This window comes from Platalea leucorodia, assembly GCF_965183815.1.
Source record: "Platalea leucorodia genome assembly, chromosome: 9".
NCBI lineage: Eukaryota > Metazoa > Chordata > Aves > Pelecaniformes > Threskiornithidae > Platalea > Platalea leucorodia.
The window spans coordinates 43,265,771-43,280,052 of NC_138831.1; the positions used below are offsets into that span (position 1 = coordinate 43,265,771).

A 14,282-nucleotide genomic window follows, 5' to 3' on the forward strand; every position below is an offset into this window, starting at 1 on the left:
CTTTTTAACCCCCAAATCCTGTTGCCTATTCTGGACTAGGATGATTTGGGGTGCAAAGCAGACCCTGGAGGTGTTGGTCCAGCCTGTGCAGAGATCTTCCCTGTGCCTGGCAGAAGTAGACCTTTGAAATATTTAGAGTCCTACACCTGTAATTCCTCCCTTCACCCGTGTTCCTGCCTGCAGCACAGTCCCTTTATAACTGTGCCTCTGTGTGGAGGAGCAGAGACATGAAACTATTGGGGGGGAAAAAAAAAGGCATGCAGAAAAGCACTGTAGAAAAGCAGAGCAAATTAAGCAGAGCTCTGATCTGCTTGGGTTTGTGCTTGCCAAAAATGCACCATGCATCTTAATTCACTCTGCTGTTCAGCTCGCACTCACTGCTCTCCTGATGCCATTTCGGCGCTCTGAGCTCAGCCTTTTCAATGCTACAGTCTTCCTCTTTCAGGATTTTTTTTTTTTTTTTTTTTGCATGTCTGATTGCAGAATCTGCTGCAGGAGGGAAGGGGGAAGCCAGGGGAGGGAGGACGGGAGTCCCAACCCTGGGTGCTCCTGCCTGCACTTCTCGGCAGCCGGCTGAGTCCCCGTTGCATTTTGGAGGGGGGGTGTGCATGTGTCTTTTCTAGAAAGTCCTTCCTGGGTGCTCTCCAGTCGCTTTTTTTCCCACCCAGCCGTCTGATCTGCCTCTCACTAGGATCCTCTAAAGAAAAAAAAAAATATATATTTAAATTGCTGTAATCCACAGTGGTGCTTATTCTTTTCCAGTTCAGTTTAATCTTTCTTTCCTCTCCACCCTTCTGTCCGGATTGCGGGGGGAAACCCACCCAACCCAACAACGAAGCGAAAGACAGCATCCTCCTCCTCTAAAAGACGAAAGAGCCTGAGAAAGCCGGAGCCGAGCCAGAGCCCCTCTGCTCACCCCCCAGCACAAATTTAACCCCAGCTGCAACTTTTCCTCCGCTGGCGGGGCTGAGCTGCGGCTCCGGCAGTGCTGGGGTGGGTTTTTCCCCTCTCTCCCCCCTCCCCTAGATTGATTTTAGAGGAGAGGGAGGGGGGTGGGGAATCCTTTTTATTGCAGAGCCCGGCTCGCTTTGCAAGCCTTCCTCCTCCTCCTTCTCCTCCTCCTCCCCTGCTTTTTGTGCCCGCCGCAGCAGGGCTGGCCAGGCCGGGGGAGGGAAGCGATGGGAAGGGGAGGTCGCCCCCTCCTCTCCCCAGCCTCCTCTCCCTCTGTGTGTTTTTTTTGCAGGTGTGTCAATTTTAATTCTGCCCAGTAGGTGGGACTTGGTGACTTTCGCACCGTTTTTGTTATTTATTTATTTCCCCGGCTGCCTCCCCAGCCTCCCGTTGCAATCCTCCGGAGCGGCTGGCGGCGGGCGCAGGGCGGCCGGGCCAGCATGCATCCCCGCCCGCTGCCGCTGCCGCTACCGTAGCGGGAATTACAGCCTCTCCGAGCCAGCTGCCAGCATGATTTCATCTGCTGGAGGATTTTTGCATCTGATCGCTTGAGGTTTTGTTGTTGTTGTTTTTTTTTTTTTTCCTCCCTCTGTCTTTGTTTCCTTCCCCCTTTCCCCCCCTTCCCCTCCCTCCATCCCCCCTTTCCTCCTCCTCTTTTTTAGAAGCAGCAATCGGAGATGGATGTCTCTCTTTGCCCTACCAAGTGCACTTTCTGGAGGGTATTTTTGCTCTGGAGCATTTGGGGAGACTATCTGCTTTCGGTGCTGGCTTGCCCTGCTAATTGTCTTTGCAGCAAGACAGACATCAATTGCAAGAAGCCGGATGATGGGAACCTCTTCCCTCTCTTGGAAGGGCAGGATTCAGGCAGCAGCAATGGCAACACGAGCATCAATATCACGGACATCTCAAGGAACATCACTTCCATGTAAGTGGGGGTCCCCGCGGGCTCTCCCGGGGCCCCGTCCCCTCCCGGCGGCAGGGTGCGGGCTGGGCTGGCGGTGCGGGGCTCAGGTGCCCTCGGCATTGCTGCGCTGCCTGGCGGAGCTCAGCCTGCTGCCCGTGCAGAGGACGCAGAGCCGGCTTTCCCCCTTACCCCATCCCTCCCTCCTCCAGAAAAAAGAAAAAAAAAAAAAGGCCCAGCAACAGTTTGGTCAAGGCTTAAGAGGAATAAAGTAAATGAGATCTGATTCCTTCGCAGGGGAGAGAGCAGCAGGCAAAGATGCTAAAGCTGCTGCTTGCTTTAACTGTTTGCTTCTGCAAGGGGAGGGGGGACACGCCACAGCCACACACAGCCTCATATATACCCAAATTGGGCAAGAAAAGCAAGTTCTGAGCCGCTTGTTCTTTTTCGAGACTTTGGATCCGATTAGAATGTCATTTTTTTTCATCCCCACAACAGAAAATGCTCCTTCCCTGCCCTGGCTGAGTGTATCTGGGGATCTGTGGTTTCGCCTTTTTAAGGAGAGGGGAAAAAAAAATAGGACAGTGAGATGTCCCTTAAGTAGCTTATTTAACTCGCATTGTTATAATTTTGCAACTTGCAGTGGTGCTGCGATAGGATTTGTGTGTTTTCCTCTCGGGGTGGTGGCGGTGAGGAGAAGCATCGGAGCAGGGAGATATTTTTAGTTGAGCACTTTGCGTTTGTTTGCATGCTTGTTTATCTGGAAAATCAACTTGAAGTTGCATTATCCTTGTTTGGAGAGGCAGTTAGCAAAGCCCATGTTAATCTCATCAGCGTGGAGTTGAGAAAGGAATATATTTCCTTCTCCTGAATCCATCATGCTGTGTGTGTGTGTGTGCGGGGGAAAAAAAAATCCTCATCTCTTCCAATCTCTGGTCTTTATTTTCCAGTACATTTTTGGGTGAGATGAACTCTGAGCCATTTCATTATTCTAATGCTAATTGAAATGTGAGCATTTAGGGAAATATAGCCCCCAGAGCAAGTTGCCAGTGGGAGTTGAGCAGAGAAGAGGTGGAATCCTTTATTCTGGCAGTTAAATGCAGCAAGGTTTGAAATGAGTAATGGAGGGTTATTTATTTATTTTTTTTTTTCACCTCGATGGCACGGTTGCATGGAGGGAGAGGGCTTTGCTGGGTCTCTTCCTGAGGCTGTTTTATTTGGTCACAGTGCAATTGCAGCAGAGCCATGGAGTAATTGCAGTGCCTCTTTCGCAGCTCCGCTTGTCACCTTTGCTGGGTAAAGATGATGGGAGCCGCTTTCCCCGCTTGCTTACAGGTTCATGTGATGCTCCAGCAGGTTTTCAGCAGGTACCACTGACCCTGAACCCCTAGCCCTGCCTTCGCCTTGCCAGCAAACCCCTGCAAACCCAGCTGGAATGGGCAAAGTAAAGGGCTGCTAACGCTAATGCAACGCTCCCCTTCCAATTGCCCCATATTTATCCTTCGTCGTGGTGCTGGAGTGTTTTCTCTGCGATGCTGGAGGGACGTGGGTGATGCTGAGGAAGTCAGAGAAACTCGTGGGTTTTTTTCCCTATGCTTGCTGTTTGTTGTGGTTTGGTTTTAACCCTTTGAGGGGTGGGGAGCAGCAGGAAAGGCTGCGAAGGGTTTGGAAGCCACCAGCGCGAGCAAGTGTGCATTGTCAGATGCACACATACATCTGAACTGCTGCGAAAGGTGGTATTATGTGAGTCCTTTGTGCCCAGAAAATGTCTTTACTGCTTTGAAACTGAAAAATGCTGATAAGCAGTCTGTAAGGGGGGGGGGGCAAGATTCAACTCCAGAAACAGAGATTTTGGGTATTTTTTTGGAGAGGAGCTTCTGTTAAGTTGGGGAAGGAGGAGGAGGTGGTGCCAGTTTTTGCTGGATGTTGCGTGCATCTCTGCTCCACACTGAGCAAAGCATGTTCCCTTGCCCCCTGCATCGCTGTCGGTCCCACACCTCCCTCCCTGGGCTTGGGGGCCAAGGCAGAGGACTGGGGTGAACCCCAAAATGCTGTGAGGGGCTGAGACTGAGTATGAATGAAAACTTTCCCCAGTGGTCTGTGCTTTCCAGGGAGGTGGCAGTGGTTTGTAGAGGATGCTTATGGGAGCAGAGGGATGGTTTGGGTGGTGGGGCTGCTTCCTAGCAAAGGAGTCACTGCTGGGAGCCAGGGTTGAACTTGTGTCCGTGCTCTTGTGTGGGAGGCATTGGGTCCTGCACCCTCCCAGCTTGACGCCAGGCCTCTCCTTGCCAGCCTCCCCATCTTGGTGCTGGGGCGAGGGGTGCATCGAAGCCCAGCCTGGTCATCACTGAATCACTCCCGGCACGTGGGTCTGATTCAGCTGGGCACCGAACAGCGCTTCCCCCTGCTTGCCATGCTCACTGGAGGCTTGGCTGCTTTAGGCAGCTTGCTTTGTTTGTGGGCAACGAGTGGGCAAAGGCACCTTTGCCCACTGGGCTGGGGGGTGAAAAGGGGAGGCTTAGCCCTGTCCCTGTGGCCAGGGGGTACAATGCTCGAGCCGGGTCCTCCCTGCAGGCCCTGAGGGAGGTGGTGGTCTCTGCTTCATCCTGCTGCTGATGAAAAGGTGATGGGATATGGGGCAGTGAAACCATCCTGGGGCCAAGTGGGGCCTTATTCATGTCTGAAAGCCAAGCTCAACTTGGCAATCTGAGCTTGGGTGGTGCTGACGAAAGGCTGCCAGGACCCATTTGGAGAGCTGGAGAAAGCAAGCTGTGTGAGCTGGCTTGGTGGGCTTGTCCATCTTACCCCCACCTGAGCCAGGGCAGAGGCCCCTCCATGCCACCCCACCCAGGCAGGTTGCCCCAGCATCGGGGGCCAAGCCATCAGGAGCTTTGTGTTATTTCACATCTCAGTGGCTGATGAGACCCCTGAGGCAAGGACGACAGAAGGAGGACAGGAGATACCCAGCCTGTAGTGTTGCCCACGGAGGCTGGCAGGGTGGGCCAGCCCTGTGTGTGCCTGCAGTGTGGTACCCCATTGTCGAGCCTTCCGTTGCCCCCCTCAAATGAATGGCCGTTGCTCCATTTGCTGCTGCTTCTGGTTTCCCATCCATCCCCCTTCTTTTCAGGGAGAGCAGAGCAGCTGCAGTCAGGGCTGAGTGGCTCCTGCCCCAGCTGGAGTGGGGGACGGTGGCACAGAACCTTCATGCAAATCCAGGCAGTGCCTGGTTAATGGTGAAGCAGGGAAAGGGCAGGAGGTTCTTGCCCTGAGATGGAGGAGGAGGTTCGGTTGCCTGCTGTCCCTCTGCCCTTTCCCAGCCTGCCCAGAAACTTATCCAATTTTGGATCGCATCCATGGGGATGTGGCTCTTCACACAGAGATCCCTGTGAGAGCTGCCAAAGGTCCTATCTCGCTGAGGGGCTGGCTTGGACCTCAGCTGAGATGGCTCCAGTTTGAAGTCATGCTGCTGGACTTCCCGCTTTTGATTCGGGGAGAGGATGACCACGGGGCCGGGGTATGTTCATGCCATTGCTTTTCCTTGTGCAGCTGGGTGGCCTTTGCTGTGTCCCCAGCCAGGTGTGACTTGTGGGGATGCTCAAGCTTTCCCTAACCCAGCCTCACCCCTTCAGCATGGGGCTCCATCCTTTGCAAGACCTCCCTAAAAAGACCAGATGCACAGGGAGAACTTCAGTCCTGGGGGTCCTGCGGCACAAAATCCCTTCTGCCCTCCTGTACCAAGCAGCCGGGGTGTTTGCCACTTTGGGTCCCCATCCATGGCATTGCACAGGGGGGTCTGGCCAGTGCATGGGGCAGCTGGGCTCTCCTGTGCCGCCGTGTGTCGGGCTGATGGTGGGCACCGCATGCCGGGGAGTTACCCTTCTGGCAGCGTGGGCAGTGCCTGCGTGCGCCGGCACGGCGCGTGGGGAAGGACGGACGGAGGAGTTTGCCATCTGGGCCTCCCTACTTCTCAGCTGTTGCTATGGCACTGCAGAGATGCTGCCAGGCAGGCGGCAGTGGCCTGTGTTTGTCACCCCTGGGCTCCCTTGAGGTAGGGAGTTGTCCCCGGTATATACAGCCTTGCTCCCTTACCCAACCTCATCAGGGGAGAATGGGGTTTCTTAAGATAAAATAGCCCAACAAGTAGGTTTGCAGGGTTTATTTGTGCAGCTCGTAGCTGCCTTCAACTGAGTGAGATGAATTCAGAGCAACTCAAGAGGAGGTGGGTTGCTGTGGAGCACCGTGGGACATAGGATTTTGGGGTCTCACAGGTCCAAGGGGAAGCATCTTTTCCTCCCCATGGACAAGAAGAGCAGCCCCATCCTTTCCTGCTGGGCTGTCCCACCAGCCCACGGCAGCATCCGCTCAATCCTGTGAGCCTGGCTGGGAGTGGGAGAGCCACGTCAGAGCCGGGCGCCGTGGGGGGCGAGCGGCAGCGCAGCCCCCACTCGCTGCACGGGAGCTGGGAGCACGTGGTGTGGGGGAGAGTGAGGGGGTGCACGGAGCAGCAGCACCACTTCGCTGCTGGCGCTGGGAGAGGCAAGGCGCTGGTGATGCCCATGTGCACCTGCATCAGGGAAGGAGGGAGGGGAAAAAAAAAAAAAGGGCAAGCATCTTCCTGGAAGGGCTGGAGAAAGCAGAACTTGCTTTGGTGGCCCAAACAGCTGGGAAAGGGGCTCCTGTGATGCTCAAGTTGGTGATTGCTCTGCTTCAGACAACAGGGCACAAACTTTTCCCCCATCTGTGAATCAGCCACAGCATGCCCAGTGTAACTCATGTGCTGCTGCTCTCCAGAGACGAAGGGCTCTGCATTCTCAAAGCCTCCCATCCCGTCATTCCTTCCATCTCCTGATCTCGGAGGCTTTGGCTGCTGCAGAGACCATTCAGAAGGTCCCTAATTCAATCCAGCTTTGTTTTGCAGGGCTCTTGCTTATGCAGAGCGTCTGTCCTGGAGCATGTTAGGAAGGCGGAGGCAGATGCAGCATGGGGCTGTGATGACAGAAGAAGGTGCAGAGATGTTTGGGACAAGGAGGTGGGCTGAGATATGGTCTTGAAGCTCTAGAGGTGCCTTAAGCTGGGAGCACCGGTCCCGACTGTCCCCATATTGACCCCCTTGCATCAGGGGATTGGGTGGGTGCTGCCCTGTGCACCAGAGTAGCTAAACTTGCGCTGGGGGCACCCAGGACTGCGTGCATCCTCTGGGCTGGCAGCTGGCTCCTTGCCCTCCTCTTACAACCTTTCTCCCTGCTCACCGGTCCTGGAGGGAGGCACTTTCCTGGCACGGGTGATGCCTGGGACCTCCAGTACTTTCGCAGCCCTCCAGGCTATGTGTGGGGGCAGAGCAGAAGGATTTGGGGTAGATGCACTATAAAAGGTGGTTTTTGGAGGAGTTGGCTGCCAGGGCCAGGTCTCAGCTCTCATTTCCCAGCAGTGGCTGAGCTAACACTGAGCAGAGGACATCAGGCACCTGAGGGTTACAGCCTGAGGGTTACAAACCATGTCTGGGACATGGGATTCCTGCTGGGTTGAGTCACCTGCCTTTTCATGCCAGAGTCTGCTGGTGTCTCTCTCCCACTCTTGTGCCTGATCCCACTGGGGTCCCCAAGTGCTCCCCAGCCATGTCTTCATTGCCTGGCTCTGCTGATGGCCCTTACCAGGTATTGCTCTGGGGAGGAGAAAATTTTGGTGTCTGCCAGGACTTCCCAGGGTTTTTTCTGAGCTGACTGTGGGGCCTGAGCTGCCACCTGGACAGGAGGAGCTGGTGACCCAGATGGTTTCAGGATGCATGTGACATCTCCCCAGCCCTCATCTCCTGCAGGGTTTGGAGAGATCTTGGTCAGCTCTACCTGCTGGCTTGTCTCCTTGGGCTTGGAGAGGTGAGATGGGGATGCTTCAGGTCTAGGACAGGTGTTTCATGGGAGGGAGAAGCAGAGGTGGAGGGGAAGAGACTGAGGAAGAACCTGCTGTCCTTGGAGGCTCAGAGATGTGTTGCCTCTGGCTAGGGGCTTTTGTAGAGCTTGGTTAGGGAAAGCTCTCTGGGTCTGCTCTACCCCATCAGCTCACCCCTGTGGGGGTGACACCTTCATGTGCTTTGGCATGAGGCTACTCATGGTCTCCCAAAGGCCTGTGACCATCCATGCACCCAGCAATGCTGGGTTCTTTCAGCGAACCCCCCAAACAGGCCATGGGGTGTCCCATGGGATCATCCTTGGGGAGCCCTGCAGGTAGGTTGTGCTCCACGATGTTGCCTAGTGCTGCCTGGGCACACTGGCTTGTCCTGCTCAATGCAGTGCCCGTGCTAGGTGTTGCCCATGAGTTTATGGTTGGATTTGGTGCATCCCATTCAAGGGGGGGCTGTAGTCAAGCAGGGAGTGAACCAGCCCCTGAGCCTGCCAGGTTTCCAAAAGTGAGTGTTAATAATGCTTAGTAATGCGGTGTATTATTTACCGGTCACTGTGCAATAACAGTAATTTTGAGCTTTGGGTTTCCTGCAGCGTGGGTTTCGGCAGATTGTGTAGGTGCTTTCTAAGCAGGTGTGTTTGACAGCAGCATGCGGGCTCTGGTCTCCCCGAAATTCTCTTGCTCTCCCCTCTGCACCAAGGGGTGCACAGAAAAACCCCTGCCAAGGTGGTGCTGCAGCGCGAGTTTCTTGTTCAGAGGCTGCAGTTGTTGTATGGTGGTTGGATATTGCAGGCACTTTGTGCCCGACATGAAGAGATGGGGAGCAGCAGCCCCGGTTGCCCCATGCGATGCTCCAGCTCCTGGAGGACCGTGCACAGGGCACCAGGACCACGGCTGCACCCGGCCGGTCCCCATGTTCATCTCCCAGTGTCGTGAGGCTGCTCCGGACAGAGGCTGTTTGTGCGGGAGCAGCTCCGTGGATGTGCCAAACCCCCCAGCCCCAACAGAGCCTCTGCCCTGTGCCCCCCCGGGGCAGCCGGAGCCCGGCTCAGCCCCGGGCACCCGCTCCTCTTCCCCCCGTCTGAGGGTGGCTGTGCCGCTAGAGGGCAAGCGGCAGCGTCAGACAGCCCGACTGCGGGCTGCGCTGGCACGGGCGAGTAGGAGGACGGAGCCATAAGCCAGCGGGGTCGGTGGTACCGGGGGCGGTGCGGGAGCGGCCGGGGGCTGCTGGGGCTGAGGGGTCAGGTCGCCGCTGGCTTGCTGCCACGCTGATGCATGCCCTGCGAGAGAGGAGCCTTTGCTCTGGGGTGTCCGTGCTGCCATACCCCTCTTGGTGGGCTCCCACCTGCTCCCCAGCTGGGTGTACTGGTCCCCATCAGGCGGTCCCCTGGGATCTGGCTGGGTGCTGGGTCACAGCTTTATCCTCCGTGCTGCTGCGGGAGGATGTGGTCGGTGGACTTCCAGGTACCGATAGCTCTCACACTGGTGCTGCAAGCGATACAGCCCCAGCCTATATGTGAATTGAGGTGACTTGCAGCTTTTTGGAAGGTGTTGACCCAGCCAGAGTGGGTGCTGTGGGGAGATGTTTCTGGGCTCTTTGAAGTGCTGGGCAAGAGGTGCCTGGTCAGGGTGGTGTGCTGCTGTCTGCGTCTGGATTGTGGCGGTGCATGATCTGCAAGGAAGCCCCTTACAGCTCTGCTCGTTTTACTGATGGGGAAACTGAGGCACAGAGCAGCAGTGCAACTGGCCTGCAAGCAGCAGAGCAGGGATGGAGATCCTTCAGCCCAGCACTGTCCAGGATTTAAGGAGAGGCCAAGCATGGAGGGGGGGATCAACAAGGCTGTTCCATCGGTCTTGTTGTATTGAACATCCATGGGAAGTGTCCCTAGAGAAATCCTGGATGCAGAGGTGAGAAGGCACAGGCTGAGAGCTGTCTCTGGATGATCTTTGCTTCTCTGATTAACCCTTTTCTGCAGCGGTTGGATGGAGGTTGGAAGGCTGAGGAAACCATGTGTCCTTCCCCAAGGGGGTAAGGCTGAGAAGAGCCTGGTGCGAGATGGGGAAAGGGCTGGCGGTGGTAGGAAGCTGGTTTTGACCCTGCAGCATGTTCCGTGTGCAGCTCCTGAGGGATATCTGGTTCTCCCTGGCAGCTGGGCCCAAGATGGGCTGGTTATTTCCCTGCCAGCAATTGCCATGCGCTGCCAGTGTGGTAGAAGGGCTGTGACACCCAGTGGTCCTGCAATGCAACAGCAAACAGGTCCCCAGCATCATGGCATTAGGGTGGATGTGTGTTGGGGGCTGGGTGATGGATGTGGGTTAGATATTGCTTGGGGTTTGGGCTTCATTTCATGTGAAGAAAAGGAGATTAAAATCTCTCTGGATTCCCCTTCAAAGATTGCTAGCTGGGCACTGACTCCAGCGCAGGGCTTCTCCACCAGCCCTGCTGCACGTGCCCTTGGGCATCTCCATCCTCCATGTACCACCCTGTTTCCAGACCCATGGGTCTGGGGGTCCTGCCCTGTTGCCCTCTGTGTGGGACCTGGCCCCTGCTCGCCTGGAAGAGTAGTGCCAGGAAAATATCTGCTGTATTTTTAGCTTGTTTTCATGCGACATAGCAGTCGGAGAGCCAGAGGAGAAGCCGGAACCATGTGTGCAGCCAGCTTTCCTCCAGCTGCCATTCAGTGCTCTGCTGTAGGAGATAATGGAGCCTGTTAGTGACCATCTCCACCCTGTATCCCCCCTCCAGCATGTGCCATCACTTCCACCTTCACCTTCTCCCAGCTTCAATCTGCCTAAATGGAAGGGAAAACTGCTTATTTAATTAAAAACAAAAGCCCCAGCAGTGGAGCAGAGAGGTCAGGAAGGATGCCCAAGGGAGTGCTATGTTGTGATAGCACAGATCGGTGGCTTGGGGTGCTCATCCTTGACCTCAGTGCTTGTTGCAGTGACATCTAAATGGCCTTGGGATCCCAGGGCTCCAGGGAAGGATGCAGGGAGATGCTGAGCCCAGGTGCCATCCCCTCTGCAGCCCCTTCCCTGTAGCCCTCCTATAGCTCTGGGCTGGGCTCAGTTGTGCTGGGGAGGGCACAGGGCACTGGTGTCTTTGCTGGCTGCCCCGCGCTGTCCCTGGGGGACTGAGAAGTGGGTAGCAGCAGATGTGAGCATGGTGAAGTCCCCATCCTCCTGGGCTGTGCAAGGCTGTCCCTTAACTAGCTCTCCCAGAGCTCTCCCCAGGCAGTTCCCACTAGGAAATGTTAATGTGGAAATGCTCAAACAGATGCTGGGAATCTGGGTGGTGCTGAGCACCCTGCATGCTCAGGGTTTTGCCAGGATAAATTAGGAACATGAATGCTCAGCTGAGCCTGATGCCAGGCTCTAACTCCCGACCCTGCTGGGGCATGAAGCCACATGGGGAGAGCCTCAGTGCCTCCAGCTGCTGACCTTCCTTCTGCTCCTGGAACAGCTCTGGCCTCATCCCCCATCTCATGCTCTCCATGGAAATGCTGTGCAGTGACCTGGGCTAGGAACCAGGAGTCCTGGCTCTCTGGTCTGTGATCCAGCTGTGCAAATGCTCCCTTGGGATGCCTGCACTTGTCCTGGATCACAGCCCTCTTCCTGCCTGCTTCTAACCCGGATATGCAACATCAGCTTGGGCACCCCTCATGTCCATCCCGGTACAGATGGGCTTGCCTCTGGGGAGCTCTGTGACTTGTGTGGCTGGAAAGATCTCTCTTGTCCCCCAAACCTCTTGCCTCCAGGATGTGGCTGGGTGCTCCTGGGTCGATGATGTAGGTCCTGGTTTTGGCTGTCTCCTCCCTTGCCTGTGCTCTCCCAGCCAAAATATATCCCAGGAAAAGTGGGCTGAAAGCCATTGAGTCGCTCTGTGGCTGCTGCTGAGCAGCCTGGGGAGCAAGCAAAGTTCAGTGGGACACTCGGTCAAGGATGCTGTCTATTCCTGGCTCCCCAGCCTGTGGAGAGCATCCTTGTCCTCCTGGAGCTCTCCTCATGCCAGTTCAGAGAAGCTGGGTGTTACTGGGGACTGTTTCCTAGTTTGAGCCTCACATGGGCTCTGGACACATCTGTACCTCCAGCAGTCTCACAGGCTGTCCCAGGCTTGCTGTGGGGAGGGCAAAGTAGCACTGAGCCGGGTCACCATCAGGGCACCAGCCTGGTGCTCCCTTGGCAAGTGCTGTGGCCCTCACTTCAGGTCAGGACAGATGCTGGAGGGTGTCCTCGGGAGCACCGAAGCAAAACCTGATCTCAGGGAGTGCATGCAGGATTCTTGGCTGGGCAGGGAGAGAGCCTGCACAACAGGGAGCTCTGTGGGGCCTGGCACCTGGGGGGTTAACAGCAAGGTGCATGGTACAGCTGGAGCGGATTTGGGAGAGGCAGAGCCTAATGAGGCTGAAGAGGTATCAGGTGGGAGAGCTGAGGTGTGGGCTTTGAGGGATGTTAGGGTTTGTGGGTGAGGAAGGCAGGTAGTTGCAGTGCTCCTTGCAAGATGCTGCAGCAGTGGTTTTGGGAAGAGGAGCTGAAGCTGGGATGCTCTCAGGTACGAAGCTGTGTGGGTTGCCTGCCCTGGCTCTGGGCAGGGGGGCAGCTGGGAGGGAGGTGGGTGCCTGTAGCAGGTCCCCGGAGCAGCCCTGGCTGCCTGCTCGGTGGTGGGCTGTGGTGATGTGTGTTGGTGCCTGTCTTTGTGTGCCCCCAGCACTTTGTGGGTTGATCCTCTGGCCCTCGGGAGTACAAGCCCTTGGCTCCTCGGTTGCAGTTGAGATCGCGTCTTGGGGCCAAGAGGCATTGCTTTGGGCAGCCCTGCCTGGAAATTCTCCTCTCTGTGCCTTGCCCTGCCTGTGTTCTCCTCTGGGTCTTAAGGGCCAAAGTCCCTGATGTCCCCAATTTGAGGTGTGACTGGTGTTGCTTTGTGTTGCAGATAAGCTCTCCTTTCCAGGAAGGATGGTGGTGGGATCTTCAGGCTTTGTCCTAGGCTTGTCCCCAGCCCCACACAGGCTGCCCAGCACCTGGCATGCTCCCGGCTGCTCTGGCCCTGCGGGAAGGATCCCTGCCTTCCAAAAGGCATGGGTAACATAGATTTATTTATTCAGAGACTTAATTAGCATCTTTAAATATTAAATAGTAAACAAACTGCATCTAGTGGGATCAACATTTACAAACAGGGATTTTTATTTTTTTTCCCCCTCTCTGGGACATGCACTTGTTTTTTAAGCATTTGGGGAGGAGCAGCTGTGTATAAGCTCTGGTTGATGGGCAAGGGACTGACCCACAGTGCTGCTGGTGAAGGAGGGGGAGAAGACGGGGGTGAAGGGGCATGAACAGACAGGAGGGCTGGGCAAAAGGAGGCAGAGGAGCAGGGATGTATGCTCTGAGCATGGGTGTTGTGGAATTGCAGAGCCAAGTGCTGGATTTTGGTAATTCTCTGCAGGGTGTGCCATCCCCCTCCTGCCCATGCAGGAGGAAGGAGATGGGCAGGAGATGGAGATTCCTGCCATGGCACAGCTAATTGCAATCAAAAGGTTGTGGTCCCTGCAAGGGGAGGTGGTTTGCAACTGATCTGCATCCTATTATCTCTGCAAATGGAGGCCTGCCTGGTAGCGGATTACACTGGGGGTTATTTATTGGCAAAGCACTGTACAGTTTTAATTTTTCCTTTTTGCTTATTCAGGCTTTAGCTCCAGAGGAAAATAGCCTGGGGTGGCTTTGAAATGGATTCTCTCTGCCCCATTAACTTATTCAGTGAGTTTAATGGGCCTTTTTTTCTCTGAGCCTTGAAGCCATCATTAAAAGGCAGAGATTTATAAAAGCAAAGATACTCCTGAGCTTTAGTCAAACTTTGGGGTAGAGGGGTGGGGGCAATGGTTTTGCCGCTGCCTGTGGTTCCAGTGAAGATGTATAGGTTTTCATTCGGGGATGATGTGAGGGTTGGATGCTGCTATTGTGCCTCTCTGGAAGTTTTACATGGAGAAGAGAAGCAGCTTGCTTGGGATGCTGCCCTGGTGCTGGTGTGTGCCCATGTTTCTCTGGTGGGGAGATGCCCCTGAGGAGATGTGGGATCAGCCGGGATGCGTTGGGAGTGAGCCCTTGCCTATGAGCGATGGGACGTTATCAGGGCTCTTACACATTGGGATATTGCCCAGTGCGACTCATAACCCATCTGCACTGCAAAGCTGCTGTCTCTCCAAGCTGAAAGCCAGAAACTTCTTCTCTTGCCTTGTGTAGGCTGCTCACAACTTTATTTTCATCAAGCTTATGCCATGCTGTGGCTGGGCAGTGTTCTATGCTTTCGTGGGTGTCTGTGTCAATTCTTGGAGCCCTTCCCCTCCTTCCCTCTGCTAGTGGCACCTGGTCCTATTGCACCCCAGTGCTGAGCAACCCAAGGCTGTGAGAAATTGGGTGTCCCCTGCAGGGATTGCACTTGTTAAGCACGTGGTCTCCTAGTATCTGGTGCAAAATAGGGTATCTGAGGAGTGTCTGGAGAATGAGACCGAGATGAAATGTCTGAGTGAATTCCCTCTTT

At 55.3% G+C, this 14,282-nt stretch overlaps 1 protein-coding gene across 7 annotated transcripts in view; it reads left to right on the top strand.

The window, feature by feature from the left end:
* Positions 1–1,219: 1,219 nt before the first annotated feature.
* The window catches only part of NTRK3 (neurotrophic receptor tyrosine kinase 3), a gene marked incomplete at both ends in the record, with an annotated part of 217,974 nt that continues 204,911 nt past the window's right edge, over positions 1,220–14,282 (top strand). For 6 of the 7 annotated variants that reach the window (XM_082321697.1, XM_082321698.1, XM_082321699.1 and 3 more), the window contains one exon: positions 1,629–1,876. In XM_082321697.1, the coding sequence (XP_082177823.1) occupies positions 1,629–1,876 (248 nt within the window). Of the gene's footprint in view, positions 1,244–1,613; positions 1,877–14,282 lie in introns of those variants that run through there. The other variant, XM_082321702.1, reaches the window with a different exon arrangement.